Source organism: Anguilla anguilla, chromosome 3 (genome assembly GCF_013347855.1).
Source record: "Anguilla anguilla isolate fAngAng1 chromosome 3, fAngAng1.pri, whole genome shotgun sequence".
NCBI lineage: Eukaryota > Metazoa > Chordata > Actinopteri > Anguilliformes > Anguillidae > Anguilla > Anguilla anguilla.
Genome location: NC_049203.1, coordinates 4,963,475 through 4,987,115, shown reverse-complemented (window position 1 = coordinate 4,987,115; position 23,641 = coordinate 4,963,475). Strand labels below are relative to the sequence as shown.

The window sequence follows — 23,641 nt, the reverse complement described above, 5'->3', positions numbered from 1 at the left end:
GTGTTTTCTTTTTTGTTCTTTGTTTTTTTGGGTTCAAAGCGCTATTGAGGATAAAGTTGCTCGCTTTGTCACTGGATGTGGCTGTGGTGTGTTCGCCCCAGTAGGTATTGAAAGCAGAAGTGGGTCCCCTTTCTCTGTTTGGATCTGTGAGGTACAGGTCGTAAGGGGTCAGGGTGAAGCCAGTACAGTTTCGCACTTTTTTTTTGAGTCTGGGTGCCAATCAAATATGAAAAATAATTTAGTAATAAATAAAAGTAAACTTACTGGACGTATCCTAAGTAAAAAAAAATGAAAAATGAATGTAAAAAAATGAAATAAAATGTAATGTAAAATAACTTCTTGTGCAAAAGAAATGGAATTCTCGAGAATAACAATTAACTATATTTATTTATTTTAAATTAGTTTATTTTTCCCACTTACCAGTACACTATGGTTTAGTCACGGAGTTTTGAACCAACTTCAGTAATGCCAGTTGTTCAAATATAGCACATATAATGATTAATGTGTTTAAATTTATCGTAATGCTTTATTTCCATATCATATATAATGAAGTATATCAACATATAGGATACGTATCACGTCCTGTACATTAATTAAGGCAGTTATATTCAATTCATTATTGTATCTATATTTTCACATATATGGTTTTTTTTGTGTGAATGCACATTTGTTCCCCATTAGCACTCAGTGTTCTCTCCACTGCGCTGCAACATTGTATTGCACTGTTGCAAAAGCATATCAATTCAGAAAAGTGTGAACAACAAATTAGCAAGAGGCTGAATGAAATCAATCATTTTATTATGTCACGTGATACAACATTTGCATCAATCACTCTATCAACAGCGAGTCAGCGACCAAAACGTACAAATAAAGCAATAAAAATTACAAAATACATAGCAAAGTCCGGTGGGTCTTGTTATTATCTAAACGAGACCTTCCCTGTAATAATGGTTCCCTGTGTGCAAGTGCGATAGGACTGTGGTTGTCTTTAAGATAGGACTTGCTACTGAATAAGTAAAAATAATAATAGTAATAATAATAATAATAATAAGGCGAAATTCAATTTAATCGACTGGACAAAATAGCTAAACGGACAAGTGCAAAGAGCGAACCGGACTGGAAATGTCCTACAATGATTAGAAAAAGAGCAGTTCCACCACACAGACACACGTTTCAGTCATTTACCTGTGAGCTTTAACATTACTGCAGAAAGATTTTTTTTTTTTTTTTTTCAGTGTAAGAAATAATAAACAGAAAAATATCCCCCCCCCCTCCCCCCCCCCCAAACAAAACAGATATGTATGTAACCCCCAAGCTGTGAACAGGAGGGTCCTCCAGAAGTACTGGCAGCAGAGAAGAGGAACAGGAGCGCAGGGTGAAATAACGGGGAACATGTTTTTAAATCTTAAATTCGTCTCTCTCTCTTACAATCCCCCGTCATCCTGGGAAAGAAAAAAAACAAAGAATAAAATAAAAATTGGGATTGAGCGGTGACTCGTCATACCCCACCGCTCAAGGTTACAGCATTGTCTCATTTATCGATGACGCGAAATAACCGGCAAATTGTAAATAACCGGCAAAATGATATTGTGCTCCTGCACCATTTCAACCGTTATAAACGCGTGCACTCATCCAATACGTTTTCCTCTATTCTCCATGCTACAAGCTTCAGTACACAGCTTGATACTGGAAGGCTAGTAACCAGAAACCTTTGGTTGCAGATGAAAACCCTTGGGGGGGGGGGGGGGGGGGAGGGGGGTGGGGGGGGGGGGGGGGGGTCCTGAAAGGGTTGAGCCGCGTGGGACATCTAACATTAATTCTCTAATCCAGTACTGGTTGTGCTATGACTATTAATGACCTAATTCAGTACCGGTCTTCTGATTGGCTGTAGTAAGAATAATAATGACCTAATCCGGTACTGGTCTTCTGATTGGCTGTACCAAGAATGATAATGACCTATTCCAGTACTGGGTTTTGTTTTCTTGTTTTGTCTGCATGGCTCCATATCAAAATAAGCTATTAAGTCTGTTCTTCTGATGGTGCCACAGGCTGGACCAGGCCTGCACAACCCTGTTCCTGGAGATCTACCGTCCTGCAGGTTTTCATTTCAACCCTAATTTGGCACACCTGATTTTACTAATGAGCAGCTCAAGGAGATCAGTGGCTGTTGCAAGAGGTGTGTTCTGTTAGGCTTGGAATGAACACCAACAGGAAGGTAGATCTCCAGGAACTGGGTTGGGCAGCCCTACTCTAGCTGCTGAATGAGGTGTGCTCTTTTAGGGTTGGAATGAACACCAACAGGAAGGTAGATCTCTAGGAACTGGGTTGGGCAGCCCTACTCTAGCTGCTGAATGAGGTGTGCTCTTTTAGGGTTAGAATGAACACCAACAGGAAGGTAGATCTCCAGGAACTGGGTTGGGCAGCCCTACTCTAGCTGCTGAATGAGGTGTGCTCTTTTAGGGTTGGAATGAACACCAACAGGAAGGTAGATCTCCAGGAACTGGGTTGGGCAGCCCTACTCTAGCTGCTGAATGAGGTGTGCTCTTTTAGGGTTGGAATTAACACCAACAGGAAGGTAGATCTCCAGGAACTGGGTTGGGCAGCCCTACTCTAGCTGCTGAATGAGGTGTGCTCTTTTAGGGTTGGAATGAACACCAACAGGAAGGCAGATCTCCAGGAACTGGGTTGGGCAGCCCTACTCTAGCTGCTGAATGAGGTGTGCTCTTTTAGGGTTGGAATGAACACCAACAGGAAGGTAGATCTCCAGGAACTGGGTTGGGCAGCCCTACTCTAGCTGCTGAATGAGGTGTGCTCTTTTAGGGTTGGAATGAACACCAACAGGAAGGTAGATCTCCAGGAACTGGGTTGGGCAGCCCTACTCTAGCTGCTGAATGAGGTGTGCTCTTTTAGGGTTGGAATTAACACCAACAGGAAGGTAGATCTCCAGGAACTGGGTTGGGCAGCCCTACTCTAGCTGCTGAATGAGGTGTGCTCTGTTAGGATTGGACAAAAAAAAACAACAGGAGGGTGGATCTCCAGGAATAGGGTTGGGCAGCCCTACACTAGCTACTGAATGAGGTGTGTTCTGTTAGGATTGGATAAAAAAACAACAACAGGGCGGTAGATTTCCAGGAACAGGGTTGGGCAGCCCTGCTCTAGCTGTTGAATGAGGTGTGCTCGGTTAGGGTCGGACAGAAAACCAACAGGACGATAGATCTCCAGATACAGGGTTTGGTAGTTTTGGGGTAGGCTGTCTACGTGACAAATAACCCAAACTAAAGGTATAGTTGGAAAATGTCCTCTTGGTGTTCAGAGAAGAATTTTGCAAAGCAAATAGAACAGGAACAGACTTTGATACAACCATTGCACTGTAGGTCCAGATACATTAGTCCACAGTTTAATATTCAACTTCCCATTGATTTTCCCCCCTTAATAACTGCTGGAAAGACACCCTAAAGATTAAATGTTACTAAATATTATATTGCTTCATTTAGGCGCTTTACAGTACAGTGATGTGGCTTAACCTGTTTTTTTTTTTTTTTTTTAATTTTTAAGCTCAGTGTTTGTGGAAATCCAGTAAGGGACCATGATAATGCACAAATACTTCTGGACATCGTAACAGGTATTCATAGCCATGAACACATTTAAGTCCAGTTCACACAGTAAAGCATGGGCTAGGTCAGAGAGTAACGTTAAGTCAAACTAGGAGGCAAGACGGTGAGCTGAAAACATCTAGATAACGATACAAGTGCAGTATGCATCCCCCAGTCTGCTTTGACTTAGGTCAGAGAAATGTTCACAGTGTCAACGGGAGTTAATGTGTTCACGGCTACGGAATAACTGTACAAAATGAAGTGTTGCACCTTATCGGGACCTGTGTTTTTTGTAGTTATTCCAGTGATGCCTTTTGTACGCGCACATTGTACGCCGCTTTGGATAAAAGCGTCTGCCGAATAAATGGTAAATGGACTGCATTTATATAGCGCTTTTATCCAAAGCGCTTTACAATTGATGCCTCTCATTCGCCAGAGCAGTTAGGGGTTAGGTGTCTTGCTCAAGGACACTTCGACACGCCCAGGGCGGGGTTTGAACCGGCAACCCTCCGACTGCCAGACGATCGGTCTTACCTCCTGAGCTACGTCGCCCCTAAATGTAGTAACGTAGCGTCTGGAAACCGTGCTGTCGTCGACCTACCTTGTCTTTGCTGCTGCGGCAGTCTCCGCCCAGGCACCCCAGGCAGCCGTTGAGCACCTGAATGGCGCACAGCACCATCTGTATGAGGCCCAGCCCCAGTATGATGGAGAACAGGACGATGTGCCACAGCACGATGTTATCCGGCTTCTCGCACTCCGTCCACAGCTCCTCGTTCACCAGGTAGCTCTCGCTGTCGGGAGACGATCGCGAAGTTGAGGTTTTCGGTGTGCGCGAGTGTGTCGGGTCAGGCGGGAGAAGAACGCCACGAGCAAGCGGAGCTAGTATCTTTCGGGCGTGCTGCCCGGGTGAACGTTCGCTCTCGATTTCAGTTTGGTTCAGCATGACTGGTGCCAACGAAACGCGTGTTGTTTTGCATCGAGGGAACTTTTAGCTCTCAAAAAGTTTCTCATTTCAAAATTTCAGGGTGGGCGGGTAGACAACATACATTTAGGGTTTTTTTTCTTTTTTTTGGGGGGGGGGGGGACATTACCATCAATATATGGGGGGAACATTTGATGCTTTTCTATCAAATGCAAAAACATCAAATGGCGTTTTCCTGCGGCTGCCGCAGTGGTATTGTCATACTGTAAAGGCATTTGGTTATTAGGTGCTGTATTTTGACAGAGCAGGGTTATTTTGTCCACTGCTTTTATCATAGCCCACAGAAAGGCTTCACATTGTGTACGGCAGCGCCATCTGCAGGCAACTCTGAGTAGTGTGGTCCTCCTGTATTTTCGGCTTAATGTAACAGGTTGCTGCTACGAGCCACTGAAAAACTCGTGACTGTCTTCTCAACAAAGGTAAGCGCGTTTACGCATAATTTCCTCTCGGGAAATGACGACATGACACGTTTACTCTTAATATATGTATCAATATATGTTATGATATGCATCTCCATGTCAACCAAAGTAGATGTTTATGGCTCTGAGGTATAGTAAAGATTGATGTGTGTTTATTAATGCAGCGAGAAAGAAGAGGATTGAGCTGTTTCACGTGGCTGGTCTTACTTTTTGGCGAGATTCTCGAATGGGTAATTCCACTCCCCGGACGCAACTTGACATTTGGGACCGATGGCCAGGGCGGCCGACGAAACGCTCGTGCTGTAGATCGCGCCCACCAGACCGAACGCCGAGGAGAACACGGAGTTCAGCATCTGCAGCGAGCACACACACAAGCACAGACAATCACGCTCACGCGCCATGTGACCCGTCAGGCTTTTTACGTTTCCTCCCCCAAAAATCTCCACATAAATGGCAAATACGCACCAACAGTCACGTCACAGCGATTACTGGTGCTTTGTTTGTGAGTCTACACCACAATACAGTAATAATAAATAAATAAATAAATACAGCTCAAGGTGGTAACATTTGGCAATTGACTCATGGACAAAACAAATAGTATGTTTGTTCTGAATTAAATATGTTGGGGGGGAAAATAATAATTTACAATCAGTAATCACTCGCTCTGCTACTTGGTACAATGGAATGTATTTATTAAAAACACACCATACAATATTAAATATATGTAAGTGAATAAACTAGTAAACAATATGCAGTCACGTTTATTTAGCGTCCGGTTTCTTTACGTTTTTCGTGAGTAAGAACAATCTGCCTGGTTCCAAAGATACTCGATTCAGCCTGTCCTTATCCCTTACAATGCATGAGCATAGGCAAAGTGGGGAGGTGGGTCAGTTGGTCTTTGCAGTTCCAGAACTGCGAGGACTCACTCACTCGGCAACGGTTTCCACAACAACCGGTTCCACAGCAACCTTTTCCCCCTGCTCTGATAGCTGAGCAGCTGGGACACAGCATCTGAAAGGCAGAGAGACCGTCGCGTTATCCCTGTGGGGCCCAATGGCACAGCTCCAAGCAAGTGTCCTCACAAGTATAGCAGTGTGGGAAAAAGTCCCTTCTTTGTAGTTTAAACTTTGAAACGATTCCTATGTCTATTCATGGCTATGGATTTTGTTAGTTTCCAATCACACGGGAACAGTCGAGAGTGGTGAGAGTCGTCCTTAAGTTGAGTTGCAGTTTTCCAAAGAAATGTGTTACCAAAAAATCGAATGATGGCCATATTTAGTCAAATTCTGTATTCCAGTTGTTAGTGTGCGAACGCTTTCCAAAAATGCTGGTAGGCGTAGTTTCAATAAACTGAGTACAGAAGCTGGTGGGCGGTTCTTGTTCTAGAGAATCATGCGATGCTAGTTGCGGTGGGTGTGTGTGTACATGTACGCGGTTTGTGTGAGCTGTGAGCGCGTGCAGAAATAGACCCGTCTCCACCCTGAGTCTGCAAAAGACACTTTTTGGCTGCGGTGATTTTATTTTATTTTTTTTAAACCATAGATGCCCTTTGGTTGCGACCCCCCACCCCCACCCTCGGTCTACCAGCCACACCCCCTTCGGTCCGTGATCACATTCTCCCCCCTAAAGGTGTTCTAGCAGAGGAAAGGGTCAGGCCTGATTTTGAGCGTACCATTCCTCTCCCACCCACCCAAAAACAAAAAAAAACAACAAAAAAAAAACGTTTTTTAAAGTAAGTGCTACACCCATCATGCCCTTGCACTTTGGAGCGAACACTTAATTATTAAGGCTTAACAGAGATAAGATAAGATAAGACACCACATGAGCCAGTGCACTTGAATTGTGAACCCTGGAACAGACATACTTTGCTACAGTGCAGTCTGTCCACATGTGCAGGGGAAACCCCCTGTGTGCAGATATGGGGGAACCAGAATGATACAGTCCCCCCCCCCCCAAAAAAAAGCTCCCATCACATCTGTGCAGCAAAAGTATTTATCATAACTATTTAATCCTGGAAATGGCAGGAACTGAATGTGCAAAAGGAAAAAATAAATATTAAATGAATATGTAAAACTTATCGAATATACGGATGCCTCCATTACTAATGCTGTACTGCTCCCATTACTCTGTTCAACTGCAACACAGCGGCTGGAGTGAGCTCCATTTACTGGAAGCGTGTGACGTGTTTTTGAACTGCCAGGAAGGTGTCTGTCTCACACCATGCCTAGTCTCTGCTCCCCCTGGGTGGGTTGAGCTGAGAGATGGTGTGTGCGTTGTGCACATCCAGCGGTAGTTGGAGTCGGAATCCAAGGTCCCACCGAGCAGAGCCTTTTCTTCCCGTGTTTACCATTTAAAGGAGTAAAAAGCTTACAAATGCGTGTTTAGAATGTTCTTGACCGAACATTCCGGTCGGTGCTGATGTAACAATCATGGCCGGTGACTGAGAGCGACGGGGTTCTAGAACACTGAGTTCGAATTGTGGGGGGGAAAAAAAAACAGTTCAAAAAACATTCCGCTCTTCAGTGGGCTAAGGTTCCATCTCTTGAGCAAAAGCAGCTAGCCTCAGAATAGCCACATGTATTTCTGACTCCAAGTTAGCGCTCCACCACACTTGTGAAGCTGTGGACAATGGGCGTTATCCACATTTTCAGAAGTTTGGTAGTTCATCTCTGGGTTGAAGCCAGTCTCACTGTTGCAATCATATGATCTATGTTAGTTAAATGAGTCATTTTTCCTTTTCAAACTGTTACACTGGCTTTCTGACCAACAGCCTTGACATTCATTTCAGTAACATGACAGATCCAGTGTATGAGTTTTACTGTATTTATTTAAAAATTGGCCTTTAAACAAGCCTTTCAAAAAAAAAAAAAAAAAAAAAAAAAAAACTAAACAGAGCAAGCTCTGGCAGAAAAGTGAAGTTGTTCCTTGTTTATCCAGCCCGTGTTTTTGAATATATTAACACTGAACTTTTAGAAGTGAGTACACGCCTTTATGCAGTACACACAAATATATACACAAATACGCACGCACATCAGCCAGAATCTTAGGAGTTGCTCCATATCACCCAAAAACACAACCCCCCCACCCCCCCACCCCCCGCCGACCCAACCACCCCCCCGCCCCCCCCAGCCCCCCAGCCCCCCGCCCCCCCAGCCCCCCAGCCCCCCAGCTGCGACGGCGCGGGACGTGGTGTCGGGGGCGCGATACTCACGAAGAGCCCGCCTCCGATGAGGCCCCCCATGAGCCAGACCTGCAGGCCGATGTTGCCGCTGTCCAGCGGCTGGGCGTTGGGGAAGAAGAGCAGCACGTTGGCGATCATGCAGGCGAAGGCCGTGGGCAGCAGGATGAGGCCCACCAGCCTGGAACACTTCCCCGTACAGCACATGGCGGCGGCGGCGGCGGCTGTCCGACTGAAAGGACGGACGGGCGGGCGGGCGGGACAGACAGAGAGATAGGCAGACGGAGAGACAGACAGATGGAGAGATGGACGGGCGGAAGGGTTGGAGTCAGCAGAACCGTTGATCCGCAGTGAAGGCTGCTGTGACGTCAAAGGAGAAGCTCGATCGCGGATTTGTTGTTGTATGTCGCTGAAGAAGTTGTTTCTGCCCTTTTTCCGTCAGTCTTTTAATTGATATTATTTTTATTTATTTATTTTATTTTTTTTTGGCCTGCTGACTAAAATCCCCCTCTTCTTTTCCTTTCTTCCGGTGTTCTTTTGCCGTCTGTCTCACTCCCTCTCTCTATCCCTCTCTTCTTGCCAAGAGCTCAGCCAGCCTTTGTCCAGCAGATGGACTGAATCACACAGAATTATGGGATGCCCTTTAGTACCCAGGACCAATGTACCTTGCTGATATTTGAACCATTTATGGTTTGTTTGAACAAAAAAAAAAAAAAAATAGGGAGGGGGGGGGGGGAAGGACTTTAAGCCAATGGTTATAGGACAGCCCAGTCATGTTTGTGAGGCCGATCGATCTTTACATGGGGAAGCTGGCGTATCTGGGGAAGATAACATTGACATAAGCCAGATCGACCCTGCTTGTCAGACATTATTATCACCTGCGCTTTGGCACCCATTTCTTTTTCCCTCTTCCCTGTTACACCCCGTGTGTTTTTTAAAAAAATTTTTTTATGAGGGCAGCCTTTTATTTCAGCTGTAATAACTACGGCTTATGAGGCTTATGATAATATTATCTTATCGGTGTTTAATGCAACGTGCAGGCCCTGCATCTGTCATGTGCTTTGCAGATGGACCAGGGTCCCTATACCAAAAAAAAAAAAAACATGAAAGAGCATACACTGCCAAGTGAAACACAGCTAATGTATTGCTCAATAACACTGGGGTTTAAAAAAATAAATAAACACACACCTTGATGAGTGGGTGTTTCAGTGACAATATAACTAATCTCTAGGCCCCCCCCCCCCCAACCCCCAACCCCCAACCAACTGAATCTCCACCTACCAACATTCCCCTCCCACCAGTGACGGGAGGCTCTCTCCAGTTTCCATGACAAACTGAAAACTCGTCTTTTCAGGCAACACCTCCGCCTCAGCTTCGCTAGCCACAGCACCTGTCCATCCTAACCTGTACACCAGGCAAATACTCACCCTCTGTGCTCTTCACTGTGCCCAACTTGGACACTATTGGCTGTCTTGCTATTACGATTAACTCCTTAGTTTCTGGCTTTGTATTGAGTTGGATATCTGCTCTGCCCTTTGGCTTAGCGCTAGGCATGTATATGTATACTCCGTGGTCTAATCTGGAATGGCAGTGCACAAAAAAAAAAAAAAAAAAAAATCCAGTTTGCATGGCACTCGGAAGTTAATCATTGACCCTGCCAGTGTTTAATGTTCTCTGCTGAAGCTGTAGTACATTGTAAATTGGTCGGGTTAAGAGCATCTGGTGAATACCAGTTTGTAATTTTTTAAAACTTATTTTGTATTTGTATATGTTTCATGAATGGGTGCCATGGGTCAGGCGGTTGCTATGAAATGACTGGAGACTGATCTTTTGGAGTGGACTCCACTCAGAGTTGTTTAAAAGAGTTTTGACGCTGTCAGTCCTGAACTGGAGTCTGTACGTGGGCAGGGTTAAGTCAGCCAGGCCTCTCGACCACCCGCCCGAGGACTGTGATTGGACCGCGCATTTTCGTTTCACGTTTAACACGATTGGTTGGATATGTACAGCACGTGCTCTGCATCCGGGTTTAGGATTTGGGATGCGAAGTTTGTGTGAAAAACGCGCGACGTTTAATGGGAAAGTATAAAAGCTGTGAGCGTGGTGTGCAATAGGCTACGCCAGTGCCTTGTTTTCCGACTGTTTGTGGACTGTAATGCAGTGAGGTACGAAATAAATGCGGTCATTACGCAAAGAAATGCACTGGAGAGGAAAAATAAATCGTGGGACGCGCATCTTATTCGACAAACAATGCGGAAACTCTGCCGAAACATTTATCCGACAGGCCGAATAGTGGGCCGAGGCCCCTTGCAAATCTCTTCGAGGTAAATTTGCGTACGTGCCGCAAGTTTGTTGTCACGTGCTGATATTCTGGTAGGTTGAAGCACCCGTCACTCGAATTGTGAACGCCACGCCTGGCGAGTGAAAGACGCAGTTGGCCAGTAGAGGGGGGAAAAAAAACGGTCTTGAGTTTAATTCTAGAGTGTGAATGGTGCTTAAATGGCAGTTCGTTGCTGTTAAACGAGGTAAATGTCAAACCACCTGCGGTTACTTCACCAAACTATACCAAATTCTCAATCTATTGTTGATGTGGTTTTTTTTTTTCAGTTAACATCAACAACTTGAAAGGTGAGTAATTTCCTCCTTATTCTGCAGCTGATGAATGCTATTTGACCGATGTAGGCCTGCACTTTGTGTGATCACACAAGCTTACCAAAGGATGTGGTTTTCAACACCTTTTGTTTCTCACATGAATCTGGACTAAAGTCCTACTTAGACTACTTTCAAAAAAGATGTCAATCATTGTGCATAACTAAATATAGTTAGAATGCCGGAAAACATCATAATTTTGCCCCCATGCACTACATTACATTACATTACATTACATTACATTACATTACATTACATTACAGGCATTTGGCAGACGCTCTTATCCAGAGCGACGTACAACACAGTGTATAACCATAACCGGGAACAAGTGTGTCGAAAACCCCAGAGAGAAGTACCGTTCCAAGCGCAGGGAACAACCGCATAGTTCAACTTGGACCCTGTGGGTTAAACTGATTAACACTAGCACAAACGAGAACAGCAAGAACGCAGTCCATGGAAAAAGTACAAGCACTAGCTAAGACGAGTACTACTGTGGGTGCTACTACGGAGTTGTGTGCACTGCCCATTGAAAACAATTCAGAGCCACACACAGTGTGTGCTTAATGATATGTACCTCAGACAGCAGTGGAAAGGTTGGCTCCGTGTCTTCCTTTGAGAGGGTCCTGGTGCTCTGTCCCGTGACCAGCGCCTTCTCTCTCTCTGTGATGTCTGTAGCAGCAATGTGCCTTTCCCTCACATCCTCTTTCTCTCTCTCTCTCTCTCACTCACTCACTCACTCACTCACTCACACCTACCTGCCTCTACTAAAATAGTCATTATAGCTTGTGCACACAGCACAATGGTCATGCTGATTCAGAGTTTAAATCAATAACCTACAACCAGGTATGCAAGCTCAACCCCAGATTGATTTTTATATATAAATATAATTTATTATTATTATTATTATTATTATTATTATTATTATTATTATTATTGTTATTTTAATGGTTTCATTTTTGCTTGTTTAGACCAGTGGCAAAACTGTTGGCGCTCTTGTACAATCTTGAGTTGTGAGGCAGATATGACTCAGTTTATCTGGGTCATAGAGCACATACTGCTGGCACCTTGGAAATGCCTTCATTTCACGTCCCAGAAAAAACCCCACAACAGCAGGTTATTTTGGAAAATAATCTTTTTAAAATGACGACACAAAAAGTACAAAGCAAAATGATTACAGGTATAAATGTTAAAAAAAAAAAATGTATTTTAGGAATGACATTTTATTCCCCGTCTTAAAAGGTACATGTATATATATGTCATTTATACTTTTAAGAATATTGTGTGTGGTTTGTCAGATGTCAACAATCCATCCATTGTTTGTGTGTATATTGCGACATATATAAAAACAGTATACACTGCACATACATACAGTTAAGTATATATTTTTTTACAGAAATACTTCCTCTGATCCTTCCAGTTTTCACTGCTGCTCTGGTATTACTTTGGAAGTGTGATTCAAGGCACTCTCCTAACACCCTGGCCCCCTTCCCTCCAACCAACCGAATCTGGATATATCAACTTACCCCCCCAACCCCCCCGGCCTGAACCAACCTGAATCTCCATCTATCAATTTACCCCCCACCCCCCCCCCCCAAATACCCACCCATTCCCTTCCTTCAACTCGTTTCGTATTGCCCCCCATCACCCCCAACCCTTCACCCCCCCCCCCCCCCCACCCGCTCAGACCCACACCTTGCTCTTGCCCACGGCCTTGGCCACGGCGCTCTCTGGCGCCCCCCGGTGGCCGCAGCAGGCGCCGGCGAGGCCGCGGTGGCGGGCGGCGGGCAGGTTCTTGTAGACGGCGCGGCTGTAGGGGATGAAGCAGAGGCCCAGCTGCAGGTGGCGGGCCAGGCGGCAGTACGCGGCCAGCGCCAGCACCAGCAGGGGCGTGACCAGCAGGAAGCCCACCACCAGCAGCGCCACGCAGCCGCCGTCGCTCAGCAGGTCCGAGCACAGCTCTGCCGTACCGTGGGGGCGTACCTGGGGGGTGGGGGGGGGGGGGGGTGAGAGAAAGGGGGGGAAAGAGGGGGGAAAGAGGAGGGGGAGGAAGAGGAGGAGAGGTGGGGGGAGAAAGAGGAGGAGAAGTGGGGGGACAAAGAGGAGGAGAAGTGGGGGGACAAAGAGGAGGAGAGGTGAGGGAAGAAAGGGGAGGGGGGAGGAAGAGGAGGAGAAGTGGGGGAAGAAAGAGGAAGAGTGGGAGAAAGAAAGAGGAGGGGGAAAGAAAGAAAGAAAGAGGCGAGAGCATCAAGTGCACATTATTATTCTTTGATGTAATGAGCCAGCAGCCCAACCGCCCCTCATGTTAGACAGTGGAGTCTGAGGGAAGCTGAGCTTGTTTTGTGTGTGACTGAGACCTGAGGGGAAAATGTGGGTGCTGCTAAATTTGGGCCACTAGGGGGCGCACTTTCCTGAAAACCAAGAGCTTCGGTCTGATGACGAGTGCACAGGGAGTTGATCTTCTGACCGGATGTTAAAGATCCTGTACAAGCACTTTTTTTCTTGCATTCTCTTGGATTCATCTAGACAAAAACTGCATGCTTACATTTTTCCAAAAAAATGTAAAAAATTCATTTTGGTGTGAACTATGTCATTTCTAAACGCTAGTGTCTAACATGGCCTGTCCATTCCGAGTGGATTTTGGCTTCAGGTTCACTTTCGGTTTGCTGTCCTTAAAGAGTTGCCCATTTGGTTAAAATGGGAAATTCTGTGTTTATTTACACAATATACGTGGTCTCCAAATTACCAATATCACATCCTCCTATAGCAAGCAGTGTTGCTTTCAGAATAAAAAAAAAAAAAGAACTAATTTAATATAACTAAGAACAACTAATTTAATATCCTAGTATTTTCTTTCTTTTGATATTTTAATGTGTAATTTGACTATTAAAATATTATGATTTTGATTTAATCCCAGAGCCTGACTCACTGTGGTCACTGAAGGTCCTGTGACTTTTTTTTGGGGGGGGGGGGGGGGGGGTTCCCTGTGCCAATCTGGGTACCTAATCACCCCCTCCCCCCAAAGTCCTGCCTTCAGTTGATAGATCACACCAACCCCTCCAATTCCTTACTCACCTGGAATCCCCCTTTTTGACTCAGCAAACGGCAGAGATCTCAGTTGGCCTGTCTGCTAAAACTAAAAGCTGGTGAATAGTGTGGTCAGTTAAGCTGCCTTACTGTTTCATTCCACTTTTTTGGTTTTTTCGTGGGTTCTGTTGACCAATCTGGACTCGGGAATGGCCGAGGAGATGGGAAGGGGTTGGGGGCTGATCATCCTGGCGGTATGAGGGGCGAATCTGGCTTGGCGGGGGCTTAGGCTCTGATGTCATTGGGATCACGTCCTCCTGGTTTTTTTACGGGACAGGGGGAGCTGTGGCGGCGGGGGCAGGCGGGGGCTGGCGAAGGAGATGGGAAAGGGGGGGGGGGGGGCATGACCTGGCTGTTCTGGAATGCGTTTCGGAGGTGAGGACGGATGGACACAGAGCAGACACGCTGGGCAGGAATGTTTGCCTTTAACGCACAGCTAAACGCATACCTTGATGCACACATGCACACAGACACACACGCATGCACACACACACGCGCACACGCACACACGCACGCATACACAGACACACACACACACACAGACACACACACAGGATACACTTAAACACAGCACACACACACCCGCATATGTGCTTATACATCCCTGAATGTTAACGAAGTGCAATATCACACAGTTTCTGTTTGTTTTGAATGGCCGAAAATGAGAAGAAATTCCAGCACGAATAGCAAGAAAAAAAGGGGAGAAAAATTTGAAAAGAAAATGCAGCCCTTGTGACTTTACCTTTATCTCTTCCCCTTTACTCTTTTCCTCTCTCCTCCCTTCTTTGTTTTTTTCTGCTTTTCTCTCCTCAGTAAAATGGAGGACTTAATCCTCCGTAAGCCGGTCACATCAGGTAACGTGATCGGCCCCCAAACGGGGAAGAATCCCGTCACGAATTTAACGGCTAACGGCTGTAATTAGCGCTTTTGGGCTAAGGAAGAGGACATCAGGAATGTCCCAGAGCCCGGCTCCCTGACCTGCAGTGACCCTGTTGGTGGGTGGGTTGGGGTAGGGGGGGGTGGGGGCGGTCGGGGTGGGGGATGTAGTGTCCTAGAGCAGAACAAGAGAAGCTGGTGTGTGTGAGTGAGTGTGCGTGTGTGTGTGCGTGAGGTGAGTGATCCTGAAATATAGAAGTCGGCCTGGGTCCTATTCAACAGAGATAAAAGCGTGTGTGTGTGTGTGGTGGGCATAAGTGTGGGTATAAGTGTGTGTGCGTGTGTATATGTGTGTTTGGGGGTGGGGAAAGTGAGGGTTAATCTGGGGGTTAACCTCACCATGCCCCCTCCCCCCCCCGCCTCCCAAAAATCTCCTGACCTCTTCATGTTACTTTTCTCTCCACAGCTGTGAGCAAAGGCCCAAATTCAGTCTTTGTCTTAAGCCTCGTCTTACAGTCACAACCTGTTTATTTTACAGTCGGAGCCTGATTGGTTTAGCGTGGGTTAAATATTTATGGTCGGGTTCTGCAGCCTCTTGATGTCCTCCCTAACTTCACTTCGTCTTCCTTTCCTTTTTTCTTTTTTTCCCCTTCCCTCGTTCAGATCTTTTACGGGCAGAACTGTGCTGGCACGCACAGACACACACACACACACGCACAAACACACACAAACACACACACACACACAAACACACACACACACACACAAACACACAGGCACAAACACACACACACACACACACACACAGACACACACACACACACACGCACAAACACACACAAACACACACACACACACAAACACACACACACACACACAAACACACAGGCACAAACACACACACACACACACACACACAAACGCACGCACAGACACACACACACACACACACACACACACACACACACACACACACACACAAACACACACACACACACACACACACACAAACACACACACACACACACAAACACACAGGCACAAACACACACACACACACACACACACAAACGCACGCACAGACACACACACACACACACACACACACACACACACACACACACACAAACACACACACACACACACACACACACACAAACACACACACACACACACAAACACACAGGCACAAACACACACACACACACACACACACAAACGCACGCACAGACACACACACACACACACAAACACACAAACACACAAACACACAGGCACAAACACACACACACACACACACACACAAACGCACGCACAGACACACACACACACACACACAAACACACAGGCACAAACACACACACACACACACACACACAAACGCACGCACAGACACACACACACACACACAAACACACAAACACACAGGCACAAACACACACACACACACACACAAACGCACGCACAGACACACACACACACACACACACAAACACACAAACACACAGGCACAAACACACACACACACACACACAAACGCACGCACAGACACACACACACACACACACACAAACACACACACACACACACACAAACGCACGCACACACACACACACACACACACACACAAACACACACGCACAAACACACACAGGCACAAACACACACACACAAACACACACACACACACACACACACACACACACACAAACACACACGCACAGACACACACACACAAACACACACAAACACACACACACAAACACACACGCACAAACACACAAACACACACGCACAAACACACACAGGCACAAACACACACACACAAACACACGCACAGACACACACAAACACACACAGGCACAAACACACACACACAAACACACGCACAGACACACACAAACACACACGCACAAACACACACACACAAACACACGCACAGACACACACAAACACACACACACAAACACACACACAAACACACACAGACACACACAAACACACAAACACCACACACACACAAACACACACGCACAAACACACACACACAAACACACGCACAGACACACACAAACACACACGCACAAACACACAAACACACACACACAAACACACACAGGCACAAACACACAAACACCACACAAAATGCGCGGGGTCACGTACCGTGGAGTGGCACAGGAACCCGAACACCACCATGACGATGGCGGGCGTGAGGATGAGGCCGAAGACCAGGCCGGCCAGGCAGGCGTTGATGGCGGCGATGACCAGGTTCTGCGCGGTCACCAGCACCGAGCAGGCCCAGCAGTCCAGCGACCCCCGCAGCTCCAGGGGCGCGTCCCCCCCGCCACCGCCATCCGCCGCCGAATAAGGAGGGGGAACCACCACCACCGACCCCCCCATCGGGTTCCCCTCGGGGATGGTGGAAGCCACGGAGTTGGCGAGGTGGAGCTGGGAGTTGGCTTGATGGTGCGGGTGGTGCTGGTGGTGCTGGTGGAATTGGAGTCCTGGGTCCTCCACCAGGTCATGGAGGTGGTGTGGGGGCGAACCCTTCTCCAGGGTGCCGGTCAAACTCATGCCAAGCTCTAGAAGGAGGAGCCGAGCATTCCCATTGGTCATAATCAATGCTACCGTCCAACAAGCATTTATGTGCTTTAATATTCTGAATTGTCCTGTGTATGCATGTCTCTACCTCTCTCGTTCCCTATTCTTCCTGTCTGTCTACGCTGTCCTGTCTAATAGTTCTGAAAAGGCCATAAGAAATATGTTTCAAAACAAAACATACATGGCCCTTGAGGCCTGTAGCACTGCTGGTGTTCCTTCCTTCCCTCTAATCAGGACTAATTTGGGAACAGCAGGTGAGTTTAAATCTCTGGTGAGTTAATAAATCAATTCGCTCATCAGGGAGTAAAGAAAACTGGCAGTAGGCCTACTACTGGCCTCAAGGGTCAGGTTTGAGTATCCCTGTTGTATTCTGTGGACTCCCGGGTGAAATCATTGGGCCCTAATTACTGAAAGCGTGGAAACTAAAATTGATTTTTCATATTGAGTGCTGTCGGCAAAACAAGGGAGCCTTAGCTGGAAATGTTTTCAAGGAAGGTTTTATTTTTGTTCTTTAACACAAAGAAATGTGTCAATGTGTGGAACAGCTTGTCAGGTTGTGTAGGAAGAGCAGAGAACCTTGTGTTCTCAGTATTCCAGGAACCCATTTTCGATGACAGGACTATAGCCAGAAGGCATCCACCAATTACAATGTGCCTTGTTCCGTTTGCTGTTACCAGTGCACTCTATGATTGGTGGAGAGCTGATGATCTTAATACCCTGTCCCTACAGTATTTCATTATCTCTGTTCTTACCCAAGGGTAGAACATACATTTGCCTGGTTCTTGAGACTAAGTGACCTTGTTTGAATTAGAATTAGAATTTTCAGTTAAGAACATTCTAATCACATATTTTTGACCTTATACCTTAAAGGGTTTTAATGTGCGTAGTTTGTTGACTGCAGTTAGGGTTCTCTACACTGCAATGGACTGTGGGTGATGTAGTTTTAGGGTCCAAGGGCTTGTTGTCCAACATTGAACCTGGGGCAGGTCTTGGGTTTACTCTTTGAATTTTTAATGCGTGTATATTTTTTTCTCTCTTTTTTTTGTTGTTGTTCTTTTGCGGTCCAGTCAGTGGCATAATTGCTTGTGAAGTTCATAGCAATGCTTTGATTTTGTTATTTATCTCCAACGGCAATCGGCCGCTCCAGAGTACACTTCATAAACGGAACTTTTTAATGATTCATCTTGAAAGTCGGTCACCCGAGGGAACGTTGATAGCGAAGTGAAAAAAACGAGTGTGAGGCAGCATGAAAGGGTGGAACATGAGAGGAAGATAAGTCGGATAGATGATGAAAAGACCAAATTTTGCAATCAAAGATAATGGAGGTGCCGTGACATCAGAAGGAATGGCTGATGAGTTCAATCAAGTCAAGGCCAGACAGCTTTATCGAAAATGTAAAATTAATTTAATAACATTTTCCTGCAATTGTGATTTAAATGAAATCCAAAATGTTTTTTTTTTTTTTAACAGGATTGTTAAATGTTCAAAGACTGAATTTTTTTTAAACCTCCCCTGATTTTTTTCTTTCCCAGTGAAAGAACCAGAACCAGTAAGACATGGAAAACTGGTGATAGTGTATTTTTAAAAAAGTGGCATATAACAGATTTTTTTAAGGAATAATTGGGTTTGTGAAAACTTGTAGGCCGTATTGACATTAAGAACAGTTGAGTTAAGTGACAGTAAAGGTGTTAAAAATGCAACCATTATGAAATAATTTCAGTAATCTAAACCAAGACACAATGTTAAGGAATCGTATATTCTTGTATATGTAAGAATCTTCTTATCCACCAATGCCATACTGTTAGCATCATGTCTGACAGCTGTACTAACTAGCAAACGAAAAACATCAAAAGTTGACAGCTCCCTTATCTGTGAACTCCCTCATCGTAGCTCTCCCATTTCACACTCAGTGAAAAAAATCTCTTTTGCACTCTGCAAACACGAGAAGTTCAGAATGCTAACGCCATGCCCTAATGTAGATCCCGCTGTCACTTGTCATCAGTAGTATTTATTTCCTAAAATAACAGTCTGTCCATGAAATATCATGTTGTGGTAGAAGGCAGACCCGTGTCCCGAGTGTTAATTCCCTGGCGATGAACTATATTAGGACCCAGTTAACTCAAGTGGAACGACGCAGACCAAAGGCCCATTGTTCAGAATGTTTTTAGACATTAATTAATTTTTTTTTTTTTGAAAAAGATTCTAGATTCCTTTGTCTGTTAGTTTCCGTCGTTGGAAAGGTACTATGGGTAGCAGCAGGAAGTGGCTAATGAGGATGAGAGCGAATGTGCCAGAACAATAGGCCGAGGGTCAGCTGCCAGATTCTCAGAGATTCAAACTCGGCCGCCGTGTCTCCGGGCATGACACATCTCCCTGCTGAACGCTGACTACAAGGACGAGCCCCACCCCCCAAAAAAACGCATTTTGCAGCCACCGGTACTGATGGATTTTTGCTGTCAGGAAATACAGTCACAGCGCACAATGGTGTATGTACACATGAAGGGGTTGTGCTGTTTCTGTTGGACAGGCTGGAGAGGCTGCCCATTAAAAGACTAGGAAAGTTCAGTGGTTACCCACAGAACTGAGAGTGACGCCCCTGAATATCCCGCTCCCCGCCCCCCCAAGTGAAATACTTGCTCATTTCACAAATTTTAAACATCACCATGTATACCATATATATAAACATACATATATATCAGGGTTGAAATCAATAGAGGAAAAAAAAAAATATATATATATATATATATATATATATATATATATATATATTATATTTTATATTATATATATAAAATGTATTTATATTTCCTAAATTGAATGATTTGAAATTGGATTGACCCCAACCCTGATATAGTACTTCTACTACTGCTGCTGCTGCTGCTAATAATAATAATAATAATAATAATAATAATATGGACATATGAATACTTTTTAAAAACTCCTTACCAAGCAAGTTTTTTTTATTGTGACACAGTAAGTAAATATGTGCCTCGCTGTACTTAAAACAGTCACACCCACACTTAAGCCACAATTGCAAATATCAGTAATACTCAGAAATACTCGGTAATGTTCGTACCGTTTGCCGTGCTGCTGATTCTGTGAGAACGTTGTGAATTACACTGATAGAACGCTATCATCATTATTATTATTATTATTATTATTATTATTATTATTATTATTATTGATATAACGCTTGGCTGCTCTGTCTGGTGTGAAGCCCGTAGCAGGGCGCGCTTTCCCTCACCTTTTAATGGCCCGCGGGTCCGGGGCAGATCTCCTCGCTCCTCTCCTCCTGATCCTCACGTTGGTGTTTCTCCTCCTTCCCGCGGCGGTTCCTTCTCTCTCTTGGTGCGAGGAGGGGAGTTTTCGCCTCCCTCCTGTGGGGTCAGCTCTCCGTTTGGGAGGAGAGGGAGAGAGGGAGAGGGAGAGAGTGGCGGGCGGCTCGGTGTCGATGCGGTTTCTCCGCTGTCCCCGACCGTCTTTTTTCGGGCTGCTTCCTCTCCCCTCCTCTCCTCCGGCCCTCTCCGTTGGGGCTGGAGCGCGTTTTTTCCGCCCGGTGGGGGCAGGGGGGTCAGCAGGAGAGAGAGAGAGAGAGAGAGAGAGAGCGAGCGAGCGAGCGCGGGGGTAACGAGGCGCGGAGTGTCGTAGTTTTCGGGCTGGGCCTCTGGCTTTCTTCTTCCCCTGCGCCGCAGACAGCAGTGGGAAGGTTGGCTCCGTGTCTTCCTTTAAGAGGGTCCTGCTGCTCTGTCCCGTGACCGGCGCCTTCTCTCTCTCGCCGTGTCAGAGTCTTCTGTGGAAGCTCCTCTTGATATAATCCCCTCTCCTTCCCTGCGATGGCCTGTGGCAGCAACGTGCTTTCACCTCGCAGTCTCTCGCTCTCACTCTCTCTCTCTTTCTCTTTCCTTCCTCCACTACTATGTACCTTCCCTTGTGTGCCCCCCTCCTGGTTAGGGCGGGGGTGTGGTGGATATGTGTGCCAGAAAGGGGGGGCGGGGGGGTGGGGGGGGGTTGGGGGGTTTAGGGGAGGAGGGGGGGCGGGGGTGGGTTGGCGTCTGATAACTTGAGGGGGAGAGAGTGTTTATTTAAAGAGCCGAGGCTTTGGGTGTAATGGTCGGGGGTTGCGGTGGTGCGGGGGCCAGTTGGCGGGGGGGGGGGGGGAGGGTGGCGGTGGCCGTGTACACCATCCCTCAACACTTTCAAAGAATAACAACCTTTTCTTTAGAGTAACTCAGGATGTGGGTTAGAAAATTGTCAGAAGTAATGTAATGGGGGGGCGGGGGGATGGGGGGTGGGGGGGGGGGGGGGACGTATAGACAAAGTTTATTTAAAGCCTGTTTCAACAAACAAGGTTGGCTGGCAAAGCCTGCCTCGTGTGCTCCGAAAGAGGATGGTTAAAATGTTAAAAAGTCTGCTCAAATAAGCGGTTGGCTCAGGCGAATTTGATATCGCCAGTTGCGACCTTCTGCCCTGTCAGAATGCAGCGGCAGTTGAAACTGACAGGACACGGCTCTTGGGGTAAGGGGGGAGGGGGGTGGGTGGCAGTGTGAGGATGGGGAGAGGGTGGGGGGGGGGTGGGGGGGTGGGTACTGGCGGGAGAATACAAAGATTTGTAAAGGGGGAGGGTGGATGGAGTTTTGGGGTGAGGGTAGTGGTGGTGTTGGGGGGAAGGGATCTTCTGAAAATGTCATGGGATTTTAGGGAGGGGTCGAGATCTATCAGAAAGTGCCCAGATTGAGGAAAAATAAGAGATAGATAGATGGATAGTGGGGGGGGGGGGGGGGAGTACTTTTCTTTCAAAAGGGTTTTTTCCTTTCATGATGAAACACAGAGTACTCCTAATCATGGGTTAGAATGCGGAGAGAGGGAGGAAGAAATGGAGGGAGTGAAAGAAGTTGCGGGGGGGGGGGGGGGGGGGGGGGGGCTGGGGGAGTAGGGGGTTCCAAACTGATAAGAAAGCAGTTGGGGGTTCAGTTCACAGGCCAACAATTTAATTCTGATTTGTTCTTCTCTCCTCTCCTCCTGGAGCTGGAGTCTGTTTATTTATTCAGTCTCCCCCCCGGGCAGCGCACACACACATCAGGTACATTCTGTCCTGTCCACAGGCTGAGGGACCGGGGACTCCTAGCGCCGCAGGGAGATCAGGATGACAAGATGGCGAACGGAGAGAAGGAGGGGATAAACTCCAAGGCCTTTTTCATTTGTAGTAGGGGAGTAACATGAGGGATATTTGGGCTATTTGGTTTTATGCTGAGTACACACATGGTTTCAGACCACTTTAATGAGCTTCTTTAGTTTGCCATGATGCTTGATGAAAGAACAGCATAGATGCTATTCTTGTAATTTTGCTTATTACTGTCCTTGTTAAATTATAGTTAAGTCAATTCATAAGTGCTCCAGCGAGCACCTTTTTGGTGCAACTTATAGTAATTTATCTTCCCTTTGGTTTGTTTAACGAAATGTAAACGATTCAGGAAATGAATTGTGTTTGCTGTCATTGTTCGAATCCTTAGTGTGCTGTAAGTCAAGCAACCGAAATGGCAGTTGAAGACCCACCGTATGGTTCCGGAATCTTTGCATAGTCGCTGATGGTAATGGTAGGATTTTTTTTTATTTCAAAATGACAGATTTCAAACAGTACCGTACCTCCAGTTCTGCAGTAGGACGGAGTGTAGCACAGTGGGTAAGGAACTGGGCTTGTAACCGAAAGGTCGCAGGTTCGATTCCCCGGGTAGGACACTGCCGTTGTACCCTTGAGCAAGGTACTTAACCGAAATTGCTTCAGTATATATCCAGCTGTATAAATGGATACAATGTAAAATGCTATGTAAAAAAAATGCTATGTAAGTCGCTCTGGATAAGAGCGTCTGCTAAATGCCTGTAATGTAATGTAATGTGATGCAGTAGTCCAGCTTTGCCGATCCCTCTGACGCACAAGAAACACTCCCTAGTGGTTTTCTCACATTGTATAGCGTGTACCATGTCGGTCTACATGTTCCAAAAACAGCACTGATTGAGGCACAGCGAGTTAAATATCCGCTTCCTGTGGACTTCACAGTGGCCATTTTGAACTCCACAGAGATGCTGGGGAAAATAATCTGGAAGAGGAAGAAGAAAGAGAGAGGTGAAGAACAGGGCGGTGAGAGAAGGAAGGAGACGGAATGATTTGGAAAGCAAAAAAAAAAAAAAAAGCAGTTGTGTGTTCTGGATCCCAGAATGATTAGGGAGGAAAGAGGGTTTGCTGAGACAACAAGCAGAAGTGATA

At 46.1% G+C, this 23,641-nt stretch overlaps 2 protein-coding genes across 2 annotated transcripts; both read right to left on the bottom strand.

The window, feature by feature from the left end:
• Window positions 1-777: 777 nt before the first annotated feature.
• tm4sf5 (transmembrane 4 L six family member 5) lies at window positions 778-8,820 on the bottom strand. Its single transcript, XM_035408316.1, has 5 exons — window positions 8,206-8,820; window positions 5,925-6,005; window positions 5,202-5,347; window positions 4,195-4,384; window positions 778-1,442 (listed from the first exon to the last, which is right to left on the bottom strand). The coding sequence occupies exons 1-5, from the start codon at window positions 8,377-8,379 to the stop codon at window positions 1,425-1,427; spliced, it is 609 nt and encodes a 202-aa protein (XP_035264207.1). The 5' UTR covers window positions 8,380-8,820; the 3' UTR covers window positions 778-1,424.
• A 3,672-nt stretch (window positions 8,821-12,492) lies between these two features.
• On the bottom strand, window positions 12,493-21,290 carry tmem88b (transmembrane protein 88 b). The gene is made up of 3 exons (XM_035408303.1): window positions 20,624-21,290; window positions 16,942-17,360; window positions 12,493-12,798 (listed from the first exon to the last, which is right to left on the bottom strand). Exons 2-3 carry the CDS (start codon window positions 17,350-17,352, stop codon window positions 12,499-12,501), a joined length of 711 nt encoding a protein of 236 aa, XP_035264194.1. The 5' UTR covers window positions 17,353-17,360; window positions 20,624-21,290; the 3' UTR covers window positions 12,493-12,498.
• Window positions 21,291-23,641: the final 2,351 nt, after the last annotated feature.

Coding starts and splice junctions, on each gene's coding strand:
- tm4sf5 (XM_035408316.1), bottom strand. CDS start 8,379: ATGTGCTGTACGGGGAAGTGTTCCAGGCTGGTGGGCCTCATCCTGCTG. Junction 6,006..8,205: donor TCATCGGAGGCGGGCTCTTC/GTGAGTATCGCG, acceptor TCTGCCTTTCAG/ATGCTGTGTCCCAGCTGCTC. Junction 5,348..5,924: donor GTTGTGGAAACCGTTGCCGA/GTGAGTGAGTCC, acceptor TGCTCGCTGCAG/ATGCTGAACTCCGTGTTCTC.
- tmem88b (XM_035408303.1), bottom strand. CDS start 17,352: ATGAGTTTGACCGGCACCCTGGAGAAGGGTTCGCCCCCACACCACCTC. Junction 12,799..16,941: donor GGTTCCTGTGCCACTCCACG/GTACGTGACCCC, acceptor CCCACCCCCCAG/GTACGCCCCCACGGTACGGC.